General features: G+C 45.8%; 1 protein-coding gene across 1 annotated transcript; it reads left to right on the top strand.

Annotated features, from left to right (window-relative positions):
* Nucleotides 1-484: 484 nt before the first annotated feature.
* LOC121194099 (SH3 domain-binding protein 4) lies at nt 485-25557 on the top strand. The gene is made up of 5 exons (XM_041056704.1): nt 485-590; nt 13650-13872; nt 14945-17307; nt 24426-24614; nt 24735-25557. Exons 2-5 carry the CDS (start codon nt 13749-13751, stop codon nt 24957-24959), a joined length of 2901 nt encoding a protein of 966 aa, XP_040912638.1. The 5' UTR covers nt 485-590; nt 13650-13748; the 3' UTR covers nt 24960-25557.

Below are 25557 nucleotides of genomic sequence, written 5' to 3'. Positions count from 1 at the left end.
AGTGAAGGATCCAAAGTTATAAAGGTTAGAAACAACTGATTTAGCAGTTTATTCATAAACTATTCATATGTTTTAATGTAAAATCTTAATTAGAGAAAAACAGTCTTTAACCTGTGGAGTGAAAAGTATAAAGAAGCAGAAGAATAAACAACATGACACACTGGAAACAGCTGAGCTGAGCTCTGTGCTCTCAGTGTGAAACTGTGTGCATCCTCTCACATTGTGTGTTGATCCAAACTCTTTGTGTTAGTGTAGTTTTGTGGGGGAGCTGTTGCCTTGTTTCACAGTCTGGAGCCACAGATCCTTTAACATTCACCGGTGAAAATAAAACGCTCTTCCCTGTCTTCAGACCTCATCTGTGCGTGGACACAGCCGTTTGAACAGCGAAGTGACATCATGTCCTTATGGAAATGTGTCCCGGGGAGGCCCCTCCCTGTCCCGGTGACATCAGCCGGAGCTCGGCAGCTCTCCTCCAGGAGGACGCGGTGGATCCACACACATCCAGCACGTCCGCCGGGGAGGGAGCTCGACGGGAACAGCGCCATCGTCGCTCTCTTCATGGGACAAAACCAGGCTGTGTGCTCCGCCAGGTGAGCCGCCGCCTTCCTGTCGCCTTCGCCTTCCTCTGTGTCTGTTTTCCTGCCGACATGGAAAAGTGTTCCCGCCGGGTTTCATCCTGAAGCCTGCAACTTTTTCACTCTGTCGCCGCCGTCAAACCTATTTTGCGGCTGTTTGGTGAGAAAATGTCGGTTAATCGACGCCAAAGTGGTCTGATGTGGATTGTGGACTCCGTGTCTGAGGGTGAGAGGCGGGGGTCTCCGCTGGGTTTGGTCTCTCCGGTTGTTGGAGTCTTTCTTTGGGCGGAACTGTGTCGTACCTGCAGTAAAACTACGGTAACGTCTGTTTCTGCTTAAAAGCTGCTTCGCTTTGCTTCTGCTGATGTTGTGAAAAGTCGGAGATCTGAGAAAGTCAGAGTTTGAGACCGAGAGAGAACCGAGGCTCGGTGACGCTGTGACGGCCGCTCCGTTACTCCGGTTAGTAACGGACGGAGGTCTGTCTGTGGCGGAGGGGGGGACCGGGGCTGACACCGGTTGCTGTGGCGTGAAATAAAACAGGTTCCCTGGTTTCAGGTGAGGATCTAACGTCACCGTCACCTTCATCTCCACCTTTATCTCCACCTTCCTCCACAGCAGCTACCGGCTGATGTGCTCAGGGAACGGGGGCCACGGAGCCCGTTCCCTGACCCGTTTCAGTCCGAGCTGTGTGTGTGTGTGTGTGCGTGTGAGTGTGTGCGTGTGCGTGCGTGTGTGTGTGTGTGCAGCCAAAAGAAACACACAGAGGAGGAGGAGGAGGAATGATGAAGGTCAGAGCGGAAATGATTAGTTCATGGACCAGTCGATTAACTGGAAATTAAACACATGTGAATATTAGTCAGTTTCAGGCTTCAGTGATAGTGAACCGAACATCTCTGGGACATGCGGAGACATGCGGAGACATCACACTGAGCTCCGGGAAACTTTACCGTTTACAAACCGATTCACTGATTATTAAAATGAAAATAATGTGTTGATCAATAGATAAGCTCGTAGATAAGATCAGTTATTTGCAGCTTATTCTCATAATTACATAGTTTTATAGTCTACGCTCGTTATTTCACGTTTTTGGCTTTAAAAACACAGGATATTAAATATTATTATCATTATTATTATTATTATTATTAATAATAAAGATCTGTGTACTGAGGTGTTATATTTTACTACAGTTGAACAGTAGCCTCAAGTTAAAAGTTTGAGATGAAAAGTAAAGTACTTTAAACTGTTTAACAATTATAAGTAAAAACAGATACTACAAAAACATTAAAGTTGAATTAAGGCAGTAAAAAAGTTAGACGTTAACAATGTTATTTAGAATGAAGAAAAATAAGGTAAATGATTTGCTGATGTGTTTATCAGGCTCAGCTCAGAATAATTATGACTTAGAGTAAATGTAAGTGATAGAGTCTGAGATCAGAGTGCATTATGGGTCATAACTAGGTGTGAATCACCCGGTAACACGAAGCATCCTCAGCTGTTTCCCTGCAGCCGAGTCTCCTGACTCTGTCCTCTTCTCTCTGAGCTGACCTGCTGGTCTCCACACATACCACGCTAAGTGGTTCAACTGGTATCTGACAGCAGCCTGCTGGTTTGCTCCACCCAGTGAAGCTGGCACACTCAGGCCACTTTCAGAGGAAGATTACGCTCATTTGGAAAATGTCCTGACTCCTGTTTGTGGTTTTGTGTCTGTCCAACAGTGTTCAGACCTCTGAGCCAAACCAAATTATGTGTGAGAGAAAAATAAAGGTGAGCGTCAGAGTTTAAAGATAAGTCTTTTGTGAACATCCATCACAGTTTGCACGCTGACTTCCTGCTTCAGCTCTGACCCTCTGTTCTCTGTGAGCACAGTTTCCCTGCAGTGACTGATTATTATGCACATTTCAGGTTAAAGTGGGAGCGTGATGACAACCTGTGTGACGGTCTGACTGCTTGACTTCCTGCTCAGTTCACCACTTTGGTTAATTATTGGGTGGATCACCGTGAAACATGATCTTCACACATTCGTGTTCCTCTGAGGATGAACCGTAATAACTTCAGCGATCCTCTGACTTTTCATTTAGCGTCCTTCATTTGACCAGTTCTCCCATCAGCCTCAGCTGTGCTGAGGTGATGACCATGGTAAACCTATACCTGTTAAACATCAGCATGCTAGCATCACTGCGCGTGTGTTAGCATTAGCATTTAGCTCAGTGTCCCACTGTGCGTCACCGCTGAAGGAGACGCTTGTTCGTCTGGCAGCAGGAGCGTTTTCATATGAGAAGAGGATGGATTTTTTTCTGCTGCTGCACAAACAGCTTGGTTTGTTTGTTAATTTTGGTTGTGGCATCGCTGCCACTGACTGTTGTTTATTCTTCATGTCATTTTCATCTGGAATAATACATGAACAGCATGTGTTTGTGTCTCACTGCTGCAGCAGTCAGTGCATGTGCACATTAGGATCAGATACTGAGATCGTGACTCACTCAGTTTACATGAAGGAGCCAACGTACATGAACCAACACAAACACGGACTGTTAAAGAAAAAGCAAACTGAGTCTCTGAATCTGAGTCTCTGAATCTGAGTCTCTGAAACTGAGTCTCTGAAACTGAGTCTCTGAAACTGAGTCTCTGAATCTGAGTCTCTGAATCTGAGTGTCTGAAACTGAGTGTCTGTGGGTTTTGGACGTTTGACGACGAAGACATCTGAAGACACCAGCTTCGTCAGTTTATAAACAAAATGATTAATCAGAAAATAACTGGCAGATTAATTGATAATGAAAATAGTGGTCAGCTGCAGCCCTGCTGACCATGTTCCAAAGCAAACACAGTGTTTTACATAGTTGAGTCTGGTTCCCATTCAGTTGTTGACAATATGAAAATCCATTCAAATCCGAGACGTGTAATCCATCACGGCGACTCTGCGGCTCAGTTGATAAAATACTAAAAATAGAACATGGAAGTTCATTCTTGACCCATGAAAGAGCAAATAGACAGAAAAACCCTGAGTCAAGGTCCACTGCCTTTTTTCCTTCCCTGGAGCTTTCAACCAGATCTCACAGTTTTGGATGAAACGTTGCCGTGGAGCAGAGTTTTCCTGTAGAGGGAGGCGCAGCGTTTGTTCGTTTGCGTCATCGAGGACTCCATCAGATCCAAAACATTAACCACACCACAGACGATGGGGTGTTTTTGAACTTTGGAGCCAGACTAACTGTTTCCCCTGCTCCCAGGCTTTATGCTAAGCTAAGCTAATTACATCCTGGATCCAGCCCCATATTTAAGATGAGAGTGGCATTAATCTTCTCATCTAACTCTCAGCAACAAAAACAAATAAGTGCATTTCCAAAAACGCTGAACCTTTTCTTTAAGGAGGTTTAACTGAAAGGATGAACCTGCTAATATTTAGTATTTTTCTTATCGTCAACAACTGCAATGAAAAGACCAAAAAAAACAACCAACCAGCAACGACTCCTGACTTTTCTCCTCCGTGTGACGGAGGTAAGTGTTTATCATTCAGGAGAAACTCAAATATACAGGTTCATGTGTTTATTTTCCCAAACAGCTGTTGACTGTAGCTTTTAATAATCGTTACGCAGCAGCAGGAAGTGGTGCATTTGTTGGGGGTTTGATAACAGTGTCCACTTTTCTCTCCTTTCCCTGAAAAGTTTATCATTTGTTCTGAACTAAACTGTAAATGCACCAGTAACAGGTCAGTGTTTGAAGAACCTGAACACTGATGGTGTGAAACTGGAAAGTGTACCTGAGTGAATGATTCTGTTTGAGCAGAACCATCCCTCCATCATCGATGACCAGATCTTTGGTTGCAGCTGGACCTGAATAGACTTCATTGTTTGAATGAATGCATGTGATTCCAGATAAGCGCTCCCCCACCTCCCCCCATCCAGGGTGAACGTGCGTCTCCTGGTGTCGCTGAAGCTCAGCTCCAGCTGATTACAGCACGAGTTATGACAGTGAGGGCATGACTGTGGCTGCCCCCACCCTTCCTAACGCCGGGCCCAGGGCCACCCTTGTCTGCTTTACTTGTCAGGGGCTGAGGCCATTGTACCAGGGGTGAGTCATCGTTGAGCTAAGTCGTTTCCTAACAGCCTGAATCCTTCATGCTTGGCATCAGCTGGAGCGGAGTGGGTGTTCACTGATGCCAGCGAGTCATCTCCACCTGTTATCAGGACGGAAACACACCGTTTATCAGTGAGCTTTGCATCCAGTGTTTGAATGGGAAGCTCCATGACAGAGTGTAACTGTCAAACTGCAGCAGCATATTAAACAGGCCAGCTGTGGCTCAGGGGCTGTACGTAAAGATACACGGAGAAAGGAAAACAGCGTTAAAGCGTCAGACCAACGTGTTCGATCCAAACTGAAGTAAAGCAGCTGTCGGGTTGATTGGAATTTTTTTTTTTTTTTTGGAGACATTCTTGGTTCCTGTCAGAGCCTCAGCTGTACTTTGAGAAGTATTAACATGGCTGCAAGCTAGTCATGTTAAAGAAGGGAGTGTGTGTGTGTGTGTGTGTCTTGATGGGTGGTGGGGTTGTGGGATTGGGGTGTGTGTGTAAAGGCATTCATTGTTTTCAGGTCCGTGACAAGACTGGCAACAACGAAAGCCGCCCAGTGAATTTCCTGATAAAAGGCCAGAGTGACACTTTAACATGATCTCTAACCTTCTCTTTGTCGTGGAGAGAACGATGAGTTTCACACTTTTTCTCGTCTTCACTTGAATAATGCATGATTTCATCTGGAGCTCGGCATTCCTCACATTCCTCCCCACTTTATCCCTGCAGCCATTCCACCTTGGTGTGTTTATATTGTGAAGTAAAGGGATGAAAGATGGCTGCAGCTCTGACAGAGCCGCACAGAGCAGGAAAACAAACCAACTAAACTGGTGTCTACAACTGTAGAATACTGAACATAAACATTTGTAAATATGTACTTAAGCAAATGTTTGCAGCTCAAATGTTTTAACATGCACGGCAGATCGCCCCCAGTCAGCAGCTACTGCTCCGAGCAGAGTTTGTAAGTCAAACACACAGTGCGTCTCACAAAAAGAAAAACTGCTCTGAAAGTTCTTAGTGTCCATGTTGGTGGGTTTGTCTCAGATCAGGCAGATGGTTTTCAGGCTGTATGGACCTCAGGCATCAGGAGCTCTGGCTGCAGTGATGTGATACGTCCTCTCTGTGAAGGAATCTGTCTCCAACGACAGTCCGTCCTACAGCAGAGAGTAACCACCATGAGAAAATGAGCAAACTAAGTTTTGTTTCCCTCATATTTTCTCATCATCAAGCCGACAGAGATTGATTCCGTTGGCTCTCATCGCGGCTCACTGTGTGAAGCCGTGAACAGGCTGTGGGAACCTCCAGGTGTGTGTCAGGCCTTTCGCATATGAACACCACACAGGACTGAAGTGAATGGTGAGAGAGTAACGTGGAGGCTGCAGCGGCACGAAGCCTGTGAGCGAACTGAAAACACTGTTTAACTCAAACACCAAGTTCCTGAGTTTCAGAGACAGTTCTCTGATTAATGCGAATGTTCCCGCAGTGGAAACCAGCTGATTATAAACTGAGTATATCTGAGTGTTATTCACCTTAATTTAAACACAGATACGCTCAATGATGACATGAATGTGGAGGTTTTGACCTCTGGTGGTGCGATGAAGGGAGCAAGAAAAACCTGCCAACAAATAAACACAGGTTAAAAAAAATACAGGTTTCACAGTGTTCAGAAAGGGCTAATGCTAACGCACACACACACACACACACACACACACACATAAATATAACTTTTGTTTGTTGTTGTTGCTGTTGGAAATATTCAGTGATGGTGTATAAGAGCGTGGTTGTGATGTTGAAGTGCGACTCTCTGACAGTGACTGTGCGCTCTGCAGCGTGGCGCCGCCTCGCTCCACCACCTCAGATACTGGGGCTTTGTTTCCTAACACTCAAGGCCTCAGCAGTGTTGACTCAGTACGAGACTGTTTGTGTTCTTACATCTCTCAGCGAGCTGCCGCCTGAGAACACGGCACCTGGGTTTCTCTCATTATCTGATGAGTTAATTCCAGGGCCGAGAGCTCGTTCGGCCGGCGCTCGTCAGCTGCTAAATTTCTGCCTCGCTGGAAAGGAACCCAGACGACTGCGTGTCTGTGGCTCTGAACGTGAAGCAGAGCTGGGATCAGTTTCACTTCTGTTCAGGCAGCATGTGGTGAGAAAGCACAAAGAAAGTTTGACTTGTTTTCGTTTCAAAATCTAAAACAGAATCACATCACAACCAGATATTAGACCCTTTTGATTTAAACACATTTTTTATCTGCTCCTTTTTTATTTAAGTAATTAAATGAATTTTAGAAAACGACTCAGCTGAGCTGTGGTTTGTAGAAGTGACCGTCTACAGTGTGTGTGGTTGTATTAGGTGTGTCTGTCTATATTGTGCAGTAATATAAACTTCCTGGGTTCGTGTTGTTGTCACAGTATTATATAAAGTGCTATTTAAAGGTGCCCGGCGGCGTCTTCTCATGAACAAACACAGTGCTGTTTATACTCTTTCTCAGAGGGAAACGCTGGATGTGTCCAAACAAACATGTTCGGTGCATCTCGTTCCTCAAGGCTGATTTTTTATTTATGCTTTGAAACTTTTGGATTTATACTTAGAGGAAGTCGCGCCGTGGGTACGGACGGCGTAGGTTAGGCGTCAGATATCAGCCATTGATAAACGTACAGGTGCTGTTTTCCCAGTGCTGTGGATAAAAAAACTAACAAGATCCAATTTTAAAAAGTTTTACTAAATATGAGAGTTTGTGGTCCAGTGTGCAACAAGATGCCAGACTCACTGAAGTAATGTTAAGGAGGCAGTCTGTGTTTTACTCTTTGAGTTTCGTCCCTTCCTGTGTGCAGATGGTGTCCATACGTTAACTCTGATATCTGGTGCTGCTGAGTCTTCTGTGTCCTTCTGTCCTGAGAGTGAGCAGATGAGAACAATGCGTTGGAGGCGGTGCTTTGAAGGAAATGTGGCAGGCAGGGAGAGTCAGCAGAGATCTGGCTGCCTCTCATCACAAAGGCATTTCCTCCTCAGCCACTTCCTGCTCAGGAGCAGTCGTCCTTAAACTCACAGCAGAGACTCGGCCCGTGCTGAGGCGTAATATGGAGTCGGCCTTTTTGTCATGAGATGCTTTTATTGCTGCGGGGTGAACATCATTGTGTCTTTGACCTTGTACAGTGACCAGTTTTATTGCTCAGGCCTCATTAATGTCCTCTCCTGTCTTCTCCACACAGAATGTACGTCCATACTGTCCTGTTAATGCAGGCAGCAGCAGAAACTCATGATGACTTTTAATGTAAACACACAAGATCACAGCTACGTCTGACTTATTTATGTTTTCTGATGCTGGTAAATGTTTGTTAAAAAGTCAGATTCATACACACAACAGTAAAAAACCAAATCTTTCCTCTAAAACCCTGAACTCTCCAGTGACGCATGTCTCACTGGGCTTCTCACACTCAGTTCATACTGTGTGAAGATGTCAGACCTGTACACGGTCCACACATGACTAACTGTTCCTGCTGCTGTTTGGCATCTGACTTTTAAAGTCACCAAACGCTTCCGATAAATCTACAGTTGGAGAAAGAAGCAAAAAAAAAAAAAAATTATTTGCACACAGCACTAACAGGCTCCAGTTCCTCCAGTAAACCTGGGTGCAGTGGACTGTTGTGCAGGCTGGGAGAAGTTAATGTGGTCATATCTTTTGTTTGCTGCTCGTCTCTGCAGAGTTGTTTAGTGGCACTGATCCGCTGTCAGCCCTGTTAAAGCTCCGACAGCCTCAGGCTGCCTGCGGCGGGAAGAGGAGCAGGGAGGCAGACTGACAGGATTCACCAACACAAAGCAAAGCTATGAATATGAAATTATAATCACGTCTGCTCTTCTCCAACCTCTGCTCTCATTTCCTGTCTGGACTGTGGGGTGGTCATTGTGAGCGGGCAGGAGGAGCGGCAGCGTGTTGACCCTGCTGAGGCACCTTAAGCCCATTTCCACACTTCAGTTCACTGCAGCGGCCGTGGGAGACCAGCCCGTCTATAAAAAATAGAAATATAATCACTCACTGTTCCTTCACGGTCCCCTCAGAAGACGTGCTCTATGAAGCTGTCACCCATGCCACTCCTTTTATTCAGCAGCTCACTTCCTGTGGAGTGGATGTCCCCCAGGAAACAGCTGGTGCCAAATGGTGTTTTATTACAGATTCACAGGGAAAACACAAAGCGTCTTTGATCAGCTGGTAGGGCACACCGGGTGCTCGCCTTCCTCCAAGAAACAGGCCGAAGGTTGAGAAACTATGGATTCTCACTGTAGGAGCTGGTGACAAAGACCAGACCTCAGCACAGGGACTGGGTTTATTTAGACAAATAGTTTCTCTCATGACAGCTAAACGGAAATACAGACGACAACACACTGACCTACATGTGGACAGAGCAGGACCAGCAGAGACAGAGCAGGACCAGCAGAGACGGAGCAGGTCCAGCAGAGACAGAGCAGGACCAGCAGAGACGGAGCAGGTCCAGCAGAGACAGAGCAGGACCAGCAGAGACGGAGCAGGTCCAGCAGAGACGGAGCAGGTCCAGCAGAGACGGAGCAGGACCAGCAGAGACAGAGCAGGTCCAGCAGAGACAGAGCAGGACCAGCAGAGACAGAGCAGGACCAGCAGAGACAGAGCAGGTCCAGCAGAGACAGAGCAGGTGGAGATGGAGCTCATGTGGATGTTCGTATTGATGCAGTCTGTTGTGATTTCACGTCTCTGGTGATCAAGTTCAGATTCAAGTTTGACAAACTCAAACCATGTTTCCCCGTCCACTCTTCTTTTATTCATCACTCACTGCGTTCATTACATTCATTCATGCATTCATGCATTCATAATTTCCTCATGTCTTCATTCTGATTATCAGGTTTCAGTTGTATTTAAACACTTAATGCAAATTTATCTCTGCTACTTCAGCTTTGCTTTACTTACAGTATGAAAATCCCATTACCACAGAAGTGACAGCCTCAGATGGCCTGACCTTAGTAAATCCAGTGGAATGAACAGAGGAATCATCTTCTGTTAATATGTCTCCTCCTATTATTTGCTTGATGCTCCTTTAAATACATATGAGGATCAAGACACACACTGCAGACACACACTGCAGAGACACACTGCGGACACACACTGCAGACACACACTGCAGACACACACTGCAGACTCATTTCTGAGACTGATACACCAACGTGAACAGTATGAACCAGCAGTTCCATCTTGTTTCTGTGTGGTTGAGGTTCTGAGGAAAGTCCCGACATTAGAGCCAAGAGACAAATATAGTTAAATGTTAATTCCACACATTATACAAGTCTGTGCTAAAGGCCGAGTGGTTAAACTGCAGAAATGTTATTAGAGAAGTGCAGAGGGAGCTTTTCTGACACGCTGTCAGCAGAGGAGCTGGAGAGCCTCATTACAGCCTCTCCAAGCGTCTTACTTCCAGGCAGCATGTGGTGATTTGCATGGCAGAGATTCCTCATTGTTGTCCTTCCTCAGATTTACATGCGGAGCCGTCCCCACCCACAATTGTTCTCTGGCGGGAGTTAAACAAGTGCAGGGTGGTCAGGCTGAGGTTTAGATAGCTGCTGCTGCAGACCACCCAGAGTTTACGTCTGACCTCGCCTCACCTCCTCTCCCTCACACCTCCCCCACCTCCCCCTGCTTCAAAGAGATGAGATCCAGACATCAGGCCGTCGAGGTTGCAGAGCGCGCTCACATTAGGATGGAATTTACAACGACAGAGTTGTCTTCAGGGTCTGACGAGCATGGATTACTGACTGTGATACAAATATTTTTAGATCCGAGTTGCTGATAGATGAATACGCTGCTGAATCTGTACCAATCAAACTATTTATACTGCACCTTCACACAGGCTACATCTGCTCAGAGACAGCAGAAATAAAAACAGTAAAACAGTCGATTAGTAATGAACTACAGATGTTAGAAGATTCAAATGTGAATAAAAATAATAGGGGAAATAAAATAAAGGTAAAGAACAATAAAAACAGAAGATGAAAATCAAATCAGGACTGTAAATTGTTCTAAACTAACGCATGGCTAAAATGAATTTTGAATTTGTGTATGAAGCTGTCAGCACTTTCGGCTCCTCTCAGATCCTTGTCAGGCTGTTACAACAACATGGACAATAAAAGCTAAAATCTGCCTAAAGGAAAGTTTTGGAACTTTGGAACAACGAGAAGTCTCTGAGTCCTCTCTCAGTCCAGCTGTCCCTCTCTTTTAGCTCTGAGTTTGGTCTCCTCCAGCTCCTGAGGGAAACATCAGGCTCTTCAGCTGCTAAATGCTCCTGTGTTCACCAGCTGCTCTGACTGAGTCTGTCTGCTGTTTGCTGCTGAGCAGGAAGTGGACGTGTAAGGAAATAATTGTGAGCGTTTCTGACATTTTACAGACAAAAAGAATTTGAATGAATACATTTGTTAGTTCCAGGCTTAGTTTTACACTTTGTGTTGGAGTCTGTATGATATTGGATTTTTGATCATCTGAACCCTGATGATCTTCTGTCTCATGATCAGTTTATGCTGCAGCACAATGCACTGAACAGTAGGAGCATTCAGTAAACATGGCCTGTATGAACCTCTGCTGCAGCACACCAGGGGAGGTCCTGATGCTCACATGAGACAGTAATAAAGTTTGATCATATGTTTGCTGATAATCGGCTTTTGACAGGAATCATACAGATCTGCTTATTAAAGAGTTAAAACTCAAACCAAAACTACACAGTGCAGCCTATAAAACATTTACTCTTGCGTGTCGCTGCACTGGTTCCTGCCAACAAGTGGATACAGATTTATCAGGAGTTCATACCAGTCAGTGCAGTCTTGTTTTGTCCAGTCTGTTACGGCTCAGGCTCTGTACATGTGTAGGCTGATGCTGCAGGCTGTGATGCCACTGCCAGGTTTATGGAGTGTCATATACTGCGGAGCAGCTGACCCTGCAGGTTTTACACATTAGGATAATACTTCAGCCGTGGATGGGCTGCCAATGGTTTTAAAAGCATAATGGAATAATAATTCCTCTGAAGTGTCAACAGGAGACAGTGGGAAGTTGTTGCGTGGGGACTTCTTGTTTCACCGCTGGAAACAAACACTTGGAGTCTGAATGTTTTATATGTAGCCTGAGGAACAACAGTGCTAACCGTCGAGTGACTGCAGCATCACATGGTTCTGTGAGTGAGCGACACAAAAAACAACACATTTTACAAACTGCTAGCAGCTCTGTGAGGCTGCATGCTAACATGCTCACAGAGACAGTGATGCAGTGACAGCATGCTAACACCTGATCATTAGCACTGAACTGAACCCACTCTGTCTACCTGCTGATGTGTCACAGCAGGTAAAGCACAGGTGTGAATGATAAAATGCGTGATGGCTGAATTCCATTTAGCTGCTGCAGTCTCAGGGTCCTGGTACTGGGTATGCTGGTTCACCATCACAGCTCACTGGATTACAACAGAGCCATCGTTAATGTAATCAGTAACACCTGAGTCTGCTGTGACTCGTAACTCCCAGAGCACGTCAGGAGGCAGCAGGTGAAATCAGACCCATAGATTACGATAACAGGCTGCAGGTGAGGTGTAAATAAGAGCATCAGGATATTATATGATATAAACATATAAAACGGTGTTGGCTGAGTGGTTGTGTTCCTCAGAGCGGTTCCAGCTGAATGTCTCCTGCTGTAAAAGTGTGTCAGTAGTAAACTGTCGTCAGCCTCTTCCTCTCTGTGCTGCGTGTCGTCCCTGAGCTGACACTGTTATGAATTATGGATTGAACCAAAAAGCCTGGTGTCTCTCAAACCGACGTGTTCCACTGACCCACATCTGCTGTTTGCACTTTTTGTTCGTAGTTAGTTAAAATGAACCATTGTCAGCTGAAACAGACCTGTGAGGACGCGACGCAGCGTCATCTCAGTCTGGCTGAGGGATGATGGGTAAATTTAAACCCATAGTGTTGAACTTCCCTTCTACAGTCTGCTGCCAGTTTATGTGATAGGTGAAAACAACAAATCATAATTGCTGCAGTGTTCCTGTGGAGGAACTGTTGGACAGTTCATTACAGTAGTATGTTGAACAAAGGCCTGGTCACACCAGCATTTAAAATGACAGAATATTGACAGGAATTAATACTTTTCAATAAAACTGTGAATTTATTGTCCTGTTAACTACCAAGCCAACAAGCTTGTAAATCCTTTGACTGATATTAAACAAAATAACATACATTTCATTTTGATCGGTGAAAGAACAAAATCCAACGTGCAGAGACGAGCAGCACAGCCCTTTGTTTTATTTTGCCACTTCCACATGTGACCAGTTTATGATGCACTAAGCTGAATCATGAAGTTTCTTAAAGAAAAAGCACAGTTACAGTTTGTTAAATTATGCACAAGACAACAAACTGCAGATTTTTAAATATTCATTATCCTCTGAGTTTATCAGTGTGTTAACGATCCCAGAAATCATGCATCAAGGCCTAAATTGGCATGAATAAATAAAGTGATATCTATGAACTTTAATCAAACATCTGAATTTATGAGTCAAACTCTGCGTGAAATTATTTGTTATTCTGTTTACATTGATTTTCTGATTCTCCTGTTGGTCTGATTCTGTGCGTGAAGATCCAAACTCCTGAGAGGAGGCTGGAGGATCAAAGTTATTTACAAGACTTTAATCACACATATATTTATGCACATCCACTTTATACTGGCATTTATTGCTTAGTTTATGTTGGTTTATAGCACGTTAAAAGCTTATAAGCAACAAACTGAGAAACAGTGAATTAAAAGTGGCCTGAAAATCACAGTTACAGCATCAACAACACAAATTTCAGAAGGCGCGAGGACGAGGAGTAAGGATGTTTGAGTATGATGTGTCACACTCAAACATGGCTGCATATCTTAAATAAGGATTAACAAGAAAGAAAGAAACACTTAAAGGTTGATATTCTACAGTACAGCTCTTTGTTTTATTAAATGTAATCCAATATTTCTTGTGTCTTTCACAGATCATGGGAGGCTGTTGACATCGGACTCGGCCACTAGTTAAAGGAAACCTGTTAGCGTAGCCTGAACACAGCGGCTGGTGCACAGTGACGGGTCTGAACATGGCCGCCCATCGAATCAGAGCCACCAACAACAACAACACTTCTCTGCCTCGCTGCAAGTCCGAGGGGACGCTCATCGATCTCAGCGAAGGAGTGTCAGAGGCCAGTCTCACCGATGTCAAAGGTCAGCTGCTCAAACTGAAACATGCATTTAACAGAAACAGAGTCACCTGTGTAGTTTCATGTTACAAACATTTTAGTTATTTCAAGACACGTTTCTGGATTTCTTCTTTTTCTCTGTTCTCCTCTCACGGGTTTGAAACAGGTGGGAAAAGGTGATGTACCTCTGTACAACCTCTGGATATGATTATACGACATTATAACTCTGGGATTTGTTTTTGTATGATGGTTAAAATATTACTTAGAAGGTTATAAATCAGTTGTCACATAATGGGCGAGTGTTAATTTTAGCTAACGATCTTCATGCTGCAGGTCCATGTTGTGCTAGTTTTACTGAATTACATCAATAGAAAATATTGTTGTGTAATTCTGTGAAGTACCGAAAAGGGGAAGATAGTAAATGATTGTTGCTGAAGAGTTTGAAACAGACATTAAACTGTGTGGTGTTGGAATGGTCTTCAAAAAGGATCAAGTTTAACTTGCTGAACTCTGCGGAAACCTCCTCAAGAAACATCTTGTCAGGAAACACAAACAGCAGGAGCAGATGAATTAGTGAGCAGACGTTCAGTTTTCCTCCTGTCTGTGCTGAAGCAGACTGAGTGGATGTCTGTGCTCCACTTAGCTTCAGCATCTGGTGGTGACAGTGCATAGCTGCATGGGATAGCCTGTGTTTTTCCTAGGATGCATAATCATAACGTCCTTGTAACATGTACACTGCTGTCATTCTTATTCTCTCTCTCTCTCTCTCTCTCTCTCTCTCTCTCTATATATATATATATATATATATATATATATATATAATATATATATATAAATACGTTTCAATAATTTTTTATGTTCTTTTAATATTTGTGCAAAAAATAAATGTCTACTAAAGCCATACATTTAGTTTTTTAAAAGTCCCCAGTGAAGGTATAAAAAAGACAGCAGTGCCTCCTCCATGGATCTAAAAGCAACACACAGTCTGAACCTGCAGTGATGTGAAAGATGCTTTAATCAGATACTTGTTGAAAATCAAGGTTTGCAGTTTAGGCCGTATCATCCACCTCCACCTGACGTTATTCTGTTTTTTCCAGTGCCTTCTCCCAGTGCCTTACGACTGGATGCGACTGCTTCCTTTGGCGCTGCCAGGGAAGTCGTTGCCATAAAGGACTACTGCCCATCCAGCTTCACCACCCTGAAGTTCTCTAAAGGGGACCGCCTCTACGTTCTGGACTCGTCAGGAGCAGAGTGGTGGTACGCCCACAACAACACAGAGATGGGTTACATCCCTGCAGCTTATGTGCAGCCCGTCAACTACAGAGACTCGTCCTTCAGTGACAGTGGGATGATCGACACTGTGGGAGACTGTAATGAGGAGGCAGCCAAAGAAATGGACCTTTTAGGAGAGTGGGCAGGGGTGATTCTGAAACCAACCACCTTCCAGAACGGAAATCCTTTTGCAACAACCCATACCTCTACAAACCCTTTCCTAAACGGGGGTCCTCAGAGCTCACTTGACCAGAACAGTAAAGAGAAATCAGTTGACCTCCTCCTGTTTGACACGCTCACTCCGTCAGTGCCCAACTCCACCAGCAGCAATGCCGACATCAACGGTTTTGGCAGTGGTGTTTTTAACTTGAACCTTCTGAGTCCCACTGTAGGGATGGGGCAAACGCTGCGCAGGGACAACCCGTTTTTTAGAAGCAAACGGTCCTACAGTTTGTCTGAGCTGTCCATCCTTCAGGCCCAGTCTGACGCCCCTCAGACCTCCACCGGTTTCTTTGGAGGTCTGAAAGCACCGGCACCAGAGCAGTTCCAGAGCAGGGAGGATTTCCGGACAGCTTGGCTTAACCACCGCAAGCTGGCCAGGTCCTGCCATGACTTGGATTCACTAGGTCAGAACCCAGGCTGGGGCCAAACGCAGCCCGTGGAAACCAACATTGTCTGTCGGCTGGACAGCTCAGGGGGTGCCGTCCAGCTTCCAGACACCAACATCAGCATCCACATACCCGAGGGCCACGTAGCCGCAGGGGACACCCAGCAGATCTCGATCAAAGCTCTGCTCGACCCACCGCTAGAGCTGAACAATGATCGCTGCACCACCGTCAGCCCCGTGGTGGAAATCAAGCTCAGCAACATGGAGACCAAAACCACCGTTACCCTGGAGATGAAAGTTTCAGTCGTGGTGAAAATGGAGAGCAGGCAGACAACAGAAGTCTTGTGTGTCAGGAGTGATTGTAAAGAGGGACCTTACACTCCCATTCCTCAGGCCTACATGTACGGGGACACAGTTCAGGTCTGCCTGGATAACCTTGAACCGTGCATGTATGTGTGTGTTGTGGCTCAGTCCCAGTCCATATCTCCAGACTCCACAGTTTGGGAGCATGTGGTCAAAAAGATCACCTTAGGAGTGTACGGTCCCAAACATATTCACCCGTCCTTCAAGACAGTCGTGGCTATGTTTGGCCATGATTGTGCCCCAAAGATGCTACTGGTGAGTGAGGCTGGCAAGCAGGCGCAGTCTGCTCCACCAGTCGCGCTGCAGCTCTGGGGTAAACACCAGTTTGTCCTGTCCAGACCGCAGGACCTCCGTGTTGGAGTTTACTCCAACATGGCCAACTATGAGGTAAAGGCTAGTGAGCAGGCCAGAGTGGTCCGGGGCTTCCAGGTTAAACTAGGCAAAGTCAGCAGGCTCGTCTATGTCATTGCCTCACGCAACACTGAAGATGTTTCTGATTTCACCTTAAGGATCCAGGTCAAAGACGACCAAGATTGTATACTGGCTCAGTTTTGTGTGCAGACACCAACACCACCACCTAAAGCAGGCCCAAAGACATCGGTGCAGCGACGCTTCCTGAAGAAGAAGGAAGTTGGCAAGATAGTCTTGTCTCCTCTTGCCATTGCCACTAAGTACCCTGTTTTCCAGGACAGGAAGATAAACAACCTGAAGTTTGGAAAATTAATCAAAACTGTCATCCGACAAACAAAAAACCAGTACTTGCTTGAGTACAAAAAAGGAGACTTTGTAGCTCTGCTGAGTGAGGAGAAAATCAAGCTGAAGGGCCAACTGTGGACAAAAGAATGGTACATTGGATATTATCAGGGCAGAATGGGACTCGTCCATGCAAAGAACGTGCTGGTGGTTGGCAAAGTTAAGCCCATTTACTTCAGTGGACCCGACCTTACGACTTCATTGTTGTTGGAGCAAATACTGAAGCCCTGCAAGTTCCTCACGTACATCTACGCCTCCGTAAGAACTATACTGATGGAGAACATCGGCAACTGGCGAGCCTTCGCGGACGCCCTCGGATACGTCAACCTGCCCCTGACGCATTTCTGCCGTGCAGAGCTGGACAGCGAACCTGAGAGGGTTGCATCGGTGCTGGAGAAGCTGAAGGAGGACTGCAACAATACAGAGAGCAAAGAGAGGAAGTCCTTCCAGAAAGAGCTCCTGACAGTAAGTTACAGCCCTGGCATCCTTCTCTGTTGCAGTGACTTAGCATTTTCACTGAGCCATTGATTTGAAAAAATGCAAATTGTTTTCTCCAGTTTTAAATTCTGAGTCTCAGTTGCACGTGTTTTGTCCTTCATACGTCCATGTTAAATTGCCATGTGTTTCAGTCTCTATCCCGCTGGCAGGAGTTTTCCCTCCCAGAGCACAATTCTTCCTTTCTCCTGTGATCTGCCCACAGCTGCTTCAGGCTTCAGGCTTCAGGCTTCAGGCTTTAGGCTGTGGTCCAGTCGGCTAATTCTGCTGGGAGTGCAGTCGATAACTGCTGTGTAGGCATCGAGGTCTAATCGGGATCTGAGGAGCAGCGGAGAGCAGCAGAATAATCCTTATACGAGCGCCTGTTGTCTGAGTTGCAGAGTTATTGTGTAGTTTGTATACACTGTGCTGATCTGTGTTATGTACAGTTTATGAATAGAAACAGTCACAGGTGCTTGTTCTGTATAGATTGACAGTAAACTCACAGTAATGATAGAGCTGTGTCGTGTTGTAAATAGAATATCAGACGGTTTGACATTAGTTGGGATTTTTCTCGTGCTCGTTCTTCTGAAGTGAACAGATGTGTCTGCAGCAGATGACGAGGCCTGTTCACGCCTCACGCTCTTCTCTTTTCACTATATTCAGCTTTTCCTCAGAGTGGACAAAATGCTGAGCTCTGTTCACTGTAAATGTGCAAACCAACTCTCTCTAGCTCTTGGTGCATCTCCTGTCACAGAAATGTGGATTTTCAGTGTTGCCTCAGGCAGTTTGTGTAGTGATTCTAAACTCTTACACATCACGTCCAGCCTGAATGCCTGTCGCTGACTGACTGAGTGATGATCCACCATCACTGGGTCGGAGCCGCTGTCTTTAACGTACGTGTGTGGTGATTATAAAATCAGGATTTTAGCAGAGCAGCAGCTTATTTACACACCACAACAGTTTTCAGCTCCATCCTCAGATTATTTCATGTGTCTGTGCCTGTTTGAAATACTACAACCCTTTCAGAGAGTGGAAGCTTTCCGTCGTGCCTTTATACCCTCTGTTCCCTCTGTCAGCATGATGTCCACAGAGTCTCAGTCAGAGGTCATGGACGTACTACAGCTGAAGTAACACGGAGCACAAACGCTGTAATTTACGTGAGGTTGTAAACACTAGTTAGAACCATTTATAGACAGAGAAACTGCTCTATGGAAAAGAACATAATAAAAGCTGGTGGCTGACTCCCTTTCTGGGAGACAGCACTGTACAATTCATTTCTGAATATAGGTCTGTTTTTATGTTATTTCTGTCTGGATTACAGCTAAACTACTGGTTTCTGTGGGGACAGTCAAAGCACGCAGCTGTCCAGCAAATTTGAAATCACGAATGCTTTTTGTTTAACCGACACAAATATGCAGTTTGTGCCGTGAGGACAGAAAACAAACATCAGATGTTTGTTTTCTGTCCTCTGAAAAATGGATTTGGTTGTGTGTGTGTGTGTGTGTGTGTGTGTGTGTGGGCCTGAGCTGAGTGAGTCTAAAGACTGTCAGATGAAATCCTTATCTCCCTCTTCTCTTTCCGTGTCAGAGAGGACCATCTCTTATGATATGCCAGTGTGTCATTTGACATGAACGGAAGTCTATTTTTAGAAGAAAGAGAAGCAAATCAAAAGCTCTGCGGCTGCAGCAAAGAGCTGCTTCTGTGCTCCAATGTTTGAATCCATTCTGGTCTCTTTGATTGTTGGACCATCAGCACTGAACGTACACGCAGACAGTATGTTTGACTCAAACACGGAGCTTTACCTTCTCTCTTTTCCCAGTTGAACTGCTTCTCAGACGGGTCAGTGTTGTACAGTGTGTTGAATATGTTAATAATGACCACAGATGGATCCTATGAGCCAGAGACACAGAAATATCAGGTGTGCTGTGCTTCACTCCATTAGAGAGTTGACCAGTCGTTGCTCCATCTGTCCGTCTGACAGCCATGAAACTTTCAGAGCACGTTCCTGCTCCTCGGAGTTCGATCCTGAATATTTCGGTGACGTCTGGATGTTTCTGCAGTGCCACCACTGGACACACACAAGATAGATTCTAATTATTTCATCTTTCCATAATAAACGTTACCAGTTTTAATAAGAAGGATTGTCCTGTATTCTTAGTGTGAGCTGATTATTAGTTATGTTTACCAATAATAATTACTTGCTCATTGTAAGACATAGACACAGTATGTTAGCATTTCTGATGTTTCCAGGTTTGTGTTGAGCAGCAGGCAGTAACACGCCTGAGGTCTGAGTGGAAAGCTCAGGAGAACAGCTGTTATATCTGTTTCCACATATTCATCTTTCTGTGAATGAAGCTCCATCACATGCAGTGCGGCTCAGTCTGGACTCACAGAGCAGTCTGATGTGAGCCTTGTTGTTGTGTGAAGAGGTTGTGTTGTTGTTGTCAGCGGATGATGGAACGGATCCAGGTTGTGTCTGTTGGATCTCAGGCCTGCAGATGTTTCCTGCTTCATTGTTCAGAATTGAAACAGAAGCTCCAGTTGTGGACCTGCAGGCGCCTGTAGTCCGTACGACCTCCCCGTCCTTCCCATAATCCTCCTTGACCCAGACCCCCTCTGTTTCTCTGGCAGGTGAAATCGGTTGTGTAACAGAAAATGATTTCTGTTGAATGTCGGCATGTGACTGCACTGCGGTGGACATGGTACATCATTCGACTGTTTAAAAGATTAATCAATGAGTAAATGAATAACTGTGGTACATTTCATTAGGAACCTTCTGCATTTACATTAACTGCAGAATTTCATGTGTTAGTCTTCTTTATGTTTACAGTAATGACACATGACATGTTTTTCTCTGTTTATGTGATTTGAGAAATAAGCAGGTCCTTTGTGTTATCTTTGTGTATCCATGGTTTGTAAATGAGTCGGACACTGAAAGCAGTGAGCAGTGGTTTTACCTCGACAACGTTGTGCGCCTCCTGACGTGAGTAAAGCTAAAGCTGCACTGATGAGTCGCCGCTTTGAACTGTTGGTTGGACAAAACACACTTTGAATTTCAATACGTCTCCTTCAGCTGTGGGAAATCCTCTGGTGCGTTTTGCATTTTCACGAACAAAAGGATTCACTGAGAAGATAATTAACACCGATAATGAATCTAACTGTTAGTAAGACTCAATCCCACTGAGCTTCTGTCCTTTAGGTTCAGTCTGGATTCCTCCTGTTCAGCTGAGGAAAGAGAAGCACCAGGGAACCCCCCCCCCCCCTCCTCCTCCTCCTCCTCCCCCTCCCCCTCCTCCTCCTCCTCCTCTTCCTCCCCCTGTTGCAGACAGACACTGGTAACTGCAGATTCCATGAAATCTTGAGGCATGAGGCCACAGAGGTGGAACGTTTGTTGTATCTCGGTGCTAAAGGAGGATTTTCATTTCAAAGCTCTCTCTCAGCTCTGCAGCAGAGCGTCTGACCCTCCTGAGTTATTTGCAGTGAGATCAGTGTGGCAGATAGAGCCTGGGAATAATAATATCCTATTTCTGGAGCAGGACTCTGAAAACTGGAAAGGCCCATTATGTACGATTAGCTCTGTTCTTTCCCATTTTTGTGCACAGATAAACATTTTTTTCTTCCACAACGCCCCGCCTCCTTTCTCTTTTTTTCCTTCACTTCCTCTGCTCCCCTCCTTCAGTGGCTGGGTGTGGCAGGCTGCCACTTTTGGAATAATTGACTGAACAACAGATCACTCACTGTCTGGAGATTTGACCTTGTTTGGGAATGTTCGGGTTATTTCAGAGCCAGTTTATGAAGAATGAAGCGAGATCACATGTAAGCAAAACAGTCAAAACCAGCAGCCACAACCGTTTATCTCCCGCAGGATCCCCAGGTTTCGATTTCTGAGCTTCGAGGTTTGTTCACCAAAAATTAAAGAGACGAGGAAGAAGGTTTAAAGCAAAACTGGAAAAGGAATGAAATTGCAAAGCCACAGTGCGGCTAAGATGGAGTGTAGAGGCTGCAGATGGGAAAGGTGGAGGAAGTCAGATGGAAAATGAAGATGGGATAGAAAAATAATAAAGAGGAGATTGAAGTGGAGAGATTGAGTGTCAGTTTTGTAGCTGAGAGGAAAAACAGAAACACGATGATGGAAGAAACAAGTCATTTATCAGAAATCTCCCTGTTGGTCATACCAAGGCTTTAGTTCTGGCATTTTCTGTGAAAGCAGGGGGAGTGTGTGTGTGTGTGTGTGTGTGTGTGTGTGTGTGTGTGTGTGTGCGTGTGCGTGTGTGTGTGTGTGTGTGTGTGACATGATTGAACCGCCTGCTTCATTTCCACATCAACCTTATCTCTGAAAATATGTCTGCAGGAATTTTCTTCTCGTTTTGACAAGCAGATGATTTATGCAGCGGGGGGAGCTGCAGGGCTTCAGAGCCCTGATTGCTGAGCTGGTGAAACAAACTCTGTGGCATTTAACTAAAGCACACACACACACTCAGAAAGTCCCATAACCCATCCACATAGACCTGCTGACATTTTAGAAAAACACAGCACCACAGTGGCAGAGTATTGTCGCCGGGCGTAGAAGCTGTTTAAACTGCAGTAATGACAGTGCACCCGGCTTCATCTACTGCAGTGCAATTATTAGTTTGAAATCAGGCCGCAGACTCACAGGCACAACGCTCAGTGATAAATACTTAACAACATGCCATCAAAAATTTACAGCAGTCAGAACATTTCCAACCACGAAGACGTGCCCAGAAAAGACCAAAGTGCAGCTTCACAAAATGTGGTGAAGCTCTGACCAGTGAAATGGACCCGAGGACACGACGACACGGGACATGTCGGGTCTGAGTACGGTCCAGACCTGCTCCATATGGAAAGTGCCTTGAGATGACTTCTGTTATGATTTGATGCTATATAAATAAAGTTGAATTGAATTGACATTCGCTCTGCCAAGACGCCCAGTCTGAGGGACATGTCATTTAGGGTCACTTTGTGTCCAGTGTTGGACTTACTGTGTGAGATGTCACTAAGGTGCAGACTGAGCTGTCCTGATGTAAGAGGTTTATATTTAGGTCACAGCAAGAGACCGAAGGATCTGATGTTTATCCTGCATCACAACGTTTGCTTGACAACGTCAGTCCAGCTTCATTGTACTGAGCAAAATAAAACATACTATTGTTCCGAAGCAGCGCCCCTGTCCGGTGACAGACTGAAAGCCGTAGTAAGACAGGAAGTGGTCGCCTTTATTTTGGCAGGGATTTCCTGTCGTTGTCAAAGGGTTTATCTCCCTGACGGTCCATTCCCCCTCAGCATCCACAAAGACCCAGAAACAAACAAACGTCCCTCAGAAGGAAACTGGGGACTGAGCCGTCCTCAGACTTTTGGTGGCGTGTGATTGGTCCACAGCCACTGCTATCTCATCCTGTGGTCTCGTCTCAGAGTAAAAGAGGCCGCTGGAGCATGGCATCTGCATTCCTCACCCCTTCACCCAGCCCCCTCCGTCCTCCTCCCCCCTTCATATCCTGTCGTTCCACACATTCCTGCACGTGGAGCTGAAGCAGAGCTTTAAATTCACCTTCACTCTGTTGAGTTTGCAAGTCAAAGGTGTGTGTGTGTGTGTGTGTGTGTGTGTGTTTTTGGTTCCACTCATTTTATGTCTGATTTAATCAGACGTTTAATCTTAGTGTGGATGTGAATGTGAAGCATGAATGGCATCATGTGTCCATCAGTGCACTGATAATCGCCTGTTCCACGTCTGTATTTGCACGTCCCTCCTGACGTGCTGCAGGTTGTCCTGCTGTAGGTTGTCCTGCTGCAGCTTGTCCTGCTGCAGATTGTCCTGCTGCAGGTTGTCCTGCTGCAGATTGTCCTGCTGCAGATTGTCCTGCTGCAGATTGTCCTGCTGCAGGTTGTCCTGCTGTAGGAACAGACTGAGTCTCTGCAGCGTTTTCTTTTCCCACCAGCACCGGTCGTCAGGCCAGAATTGGTGGAGACAGAGGGGCTGATGGGAGGAGCCGGGCTCGTGTCCAGACTGGTTAGACCCAAACAAACAAGCAGCACTTTGCTTTTCTCTTGCTCGTTTCTTGCCTCGTGCGGTGAAGCCTGAGGATGGACGTTGTCCAGTTGTCTAAACGTTGACCCGGAGCAGGAAGGCCTCAGGTTTACTGTTCATTAGTGACCCACCCTCAGGTCCGTCTGCACTGACCCGGATGTTGCCTTTCAGAGACGCTAGCAGGGCTTTAGACTTTAATTGTGTGAACACAGCACTTGTGTCCTGCTGTGTATCATTGTGTGTCTTGTACCCCCTCAGTGTTCTGCTGTCTACCCACACACACACACACACTCACACTCACACACACACACTCACACACACACTCACACACACACTCACACACACACACACACACACTCACACACACACACACACTCACACACACACTCACACACACACTCACACACACACACACACACACTCACACACACTCACACACACACACACACACACACTCACACACACACACACTCACACACACGCTCACACACACACACACACTCACACACACTCACACTCACACGCTCACTCACACACACACACACACACTCACACACACACACACTCACACACACGCTCACACACACACACACACTCACACACACGCTCACACACACACACACACTCACACACACACACACACACTTCAGATGTGACATAAATCCTGAGCTGGAGCAACATGAGACTCATTTCTGTTTCCAGCAGAAAGCATCTGAAAAATGCACAAAGCTGAGATTTGCGGGGGAACTGTGGAAAATCACAGCAGGTGGAGTCAGTGGACTGAAACCTGTAGATGTACATTTATTAGTCTCTTTGTGTGTGTGGTTTTAGACAAACTCCACTAATTTGCTTAGTTTCCTTCATCTTCAGACGCCGTGCTGTCAGTCTACTGTCGTCCTCTCTCTTACCCCGTTCACTGATTCCCAGTCAGCTCGTATCAGAATTTTTTTTTTTACAGTTCAGGCTCCACGTGTGTCCTGGATTCAGGAAAGCTCTAACTAGCTCTATTTCAGGCTGCACTACTACTACTGTGAGATTAAAGTCCTCTCATGTCCTTTCTCTGCAGGCTCTGTTGAAGATGGATTGTCAGGGTCTCGTGGCCAGACTGGTCATGGACTTTGTCCTCCTGACCACGGCTGTGGAGTTGGCCGGGCGCTGGAGGGAGCTGGCCGAGAGGCTCGCTAAGGTTTCGCGCCAGCAGATGGACGCGTACGAGGCTCCACACCGCGACAAGAACGGGGTGGTGGACAGCGAGGTACGGAGATTACTGTTCATTCATTCACTACACGCAGTAAACAATGGGTTGTTGCCATGGACATTATATAGTGTATCTGTATTTCTCAGTCAGGTGTCCTCTCTCTCTCCGTCCCTGCAGGCCATGTGGAAGCCGGCGTATGACTTCCTGGTCACGTGGGCCGCTCAGATCGGCGACAGCTACAGGGACGTGATCCAGGAGCTGCACATGGGCCTGGACAAGATGAAGAACCCCATCACCAAACGCTGGAAGCACCTGACCGGCACACTCATCCTGGTCAACTGCCTGGACGCCCTGCGGAGCTCCGCCTTCAGTCCCGCCGCTCAGGATGACTACGCCATCTGAACTGCCCTCCTAGACCTGAGGTCACTCCTGCTGGTGTTTCCAAACACCGGCTCACCTCGCTCGCTCTTCTGGAGCAGTTTCAAAGTTCCACCATGTGAAATGCTGCATATCAGCTGTCTGCTTACTCTGAAAGCCACTACTGCTGCTGTACATAGTTGTTTTGTTCCTGCGGCGCCGCCTTCAGCTCCTCGTGCCCAGGGGATCATCACCGGACCGCCCCCACGTCTCCGCCAAACAACACAGCGCTGCACGGAGCTCGCAGTATTCACAAAGACTCTTTTAATAGCTCCTGTCTTGCATAGTTATGTATTTTTGTACTCTTGTTACGGCACAGCCTTTTTTAGAGCAACACTTTGAAACCTTTTGGTTTAGATCTGTGGATTGAACCAAGAAAGACACTTTTTCAAGAAGAGACACTTTTAGATATCGTAGACTTGTTACCGTAGCTTTGTCACGTGTCGGATCTGTTCTATTTATTTATATATCAAAGAGAGAAGTCACTTTTCCTTCTCTTCTTCAGGTTCTCTCTCACTGTGGTCCTTCTCATTTCAGAGATCTGGACGTTCTGCTGTCAGTCTGCATTTTTTCAGGCCGGCCT

The sequence above is a fragment of the Toxotes jaculatrix genome, chromosome 15 (genome assembly GCF_017976425.1).
Source record: "Toxotes jaculatrix isolate fToxJac2 chromosome 15, fToxJac2.pri, whole genome shotgun sequence".
Taxonomy (NCBI): domain Eukaryota; kingdom Metazoa; phylum Chordata; class Actinopteri; family Toxotidae; genus Toxotes; species Toxotes jaculatrix.
This window is presented reverse-complemented; position numbering and strand designations above follow the sequence as displayed.

Bases quoted from the DNA above. Each gene is read 5' to 3' on its own strand.
- LOC121194099 (XM_041056704.1), top strand. From the start codon at position 13,749: ATGGCCGCCCATCGAATCAGAGCCACCAACAACAACAACACTTCTCTG. The intron at 17,308-24,425 runs GTAAGTTACAGC...CTTTCTCTGCAG, and splicing joins TCCAGAAAGAGCTCCTGACA to GCTCTGTTGAAGATGGATTG. The intron at 24,615-24,734 runs GTACGGAGATTA...CCGTCCCTGCAG, and splicing joins ACGGGGTGGTGGACAGCGAG to GCCATGTGGAAGCCGGCGTA.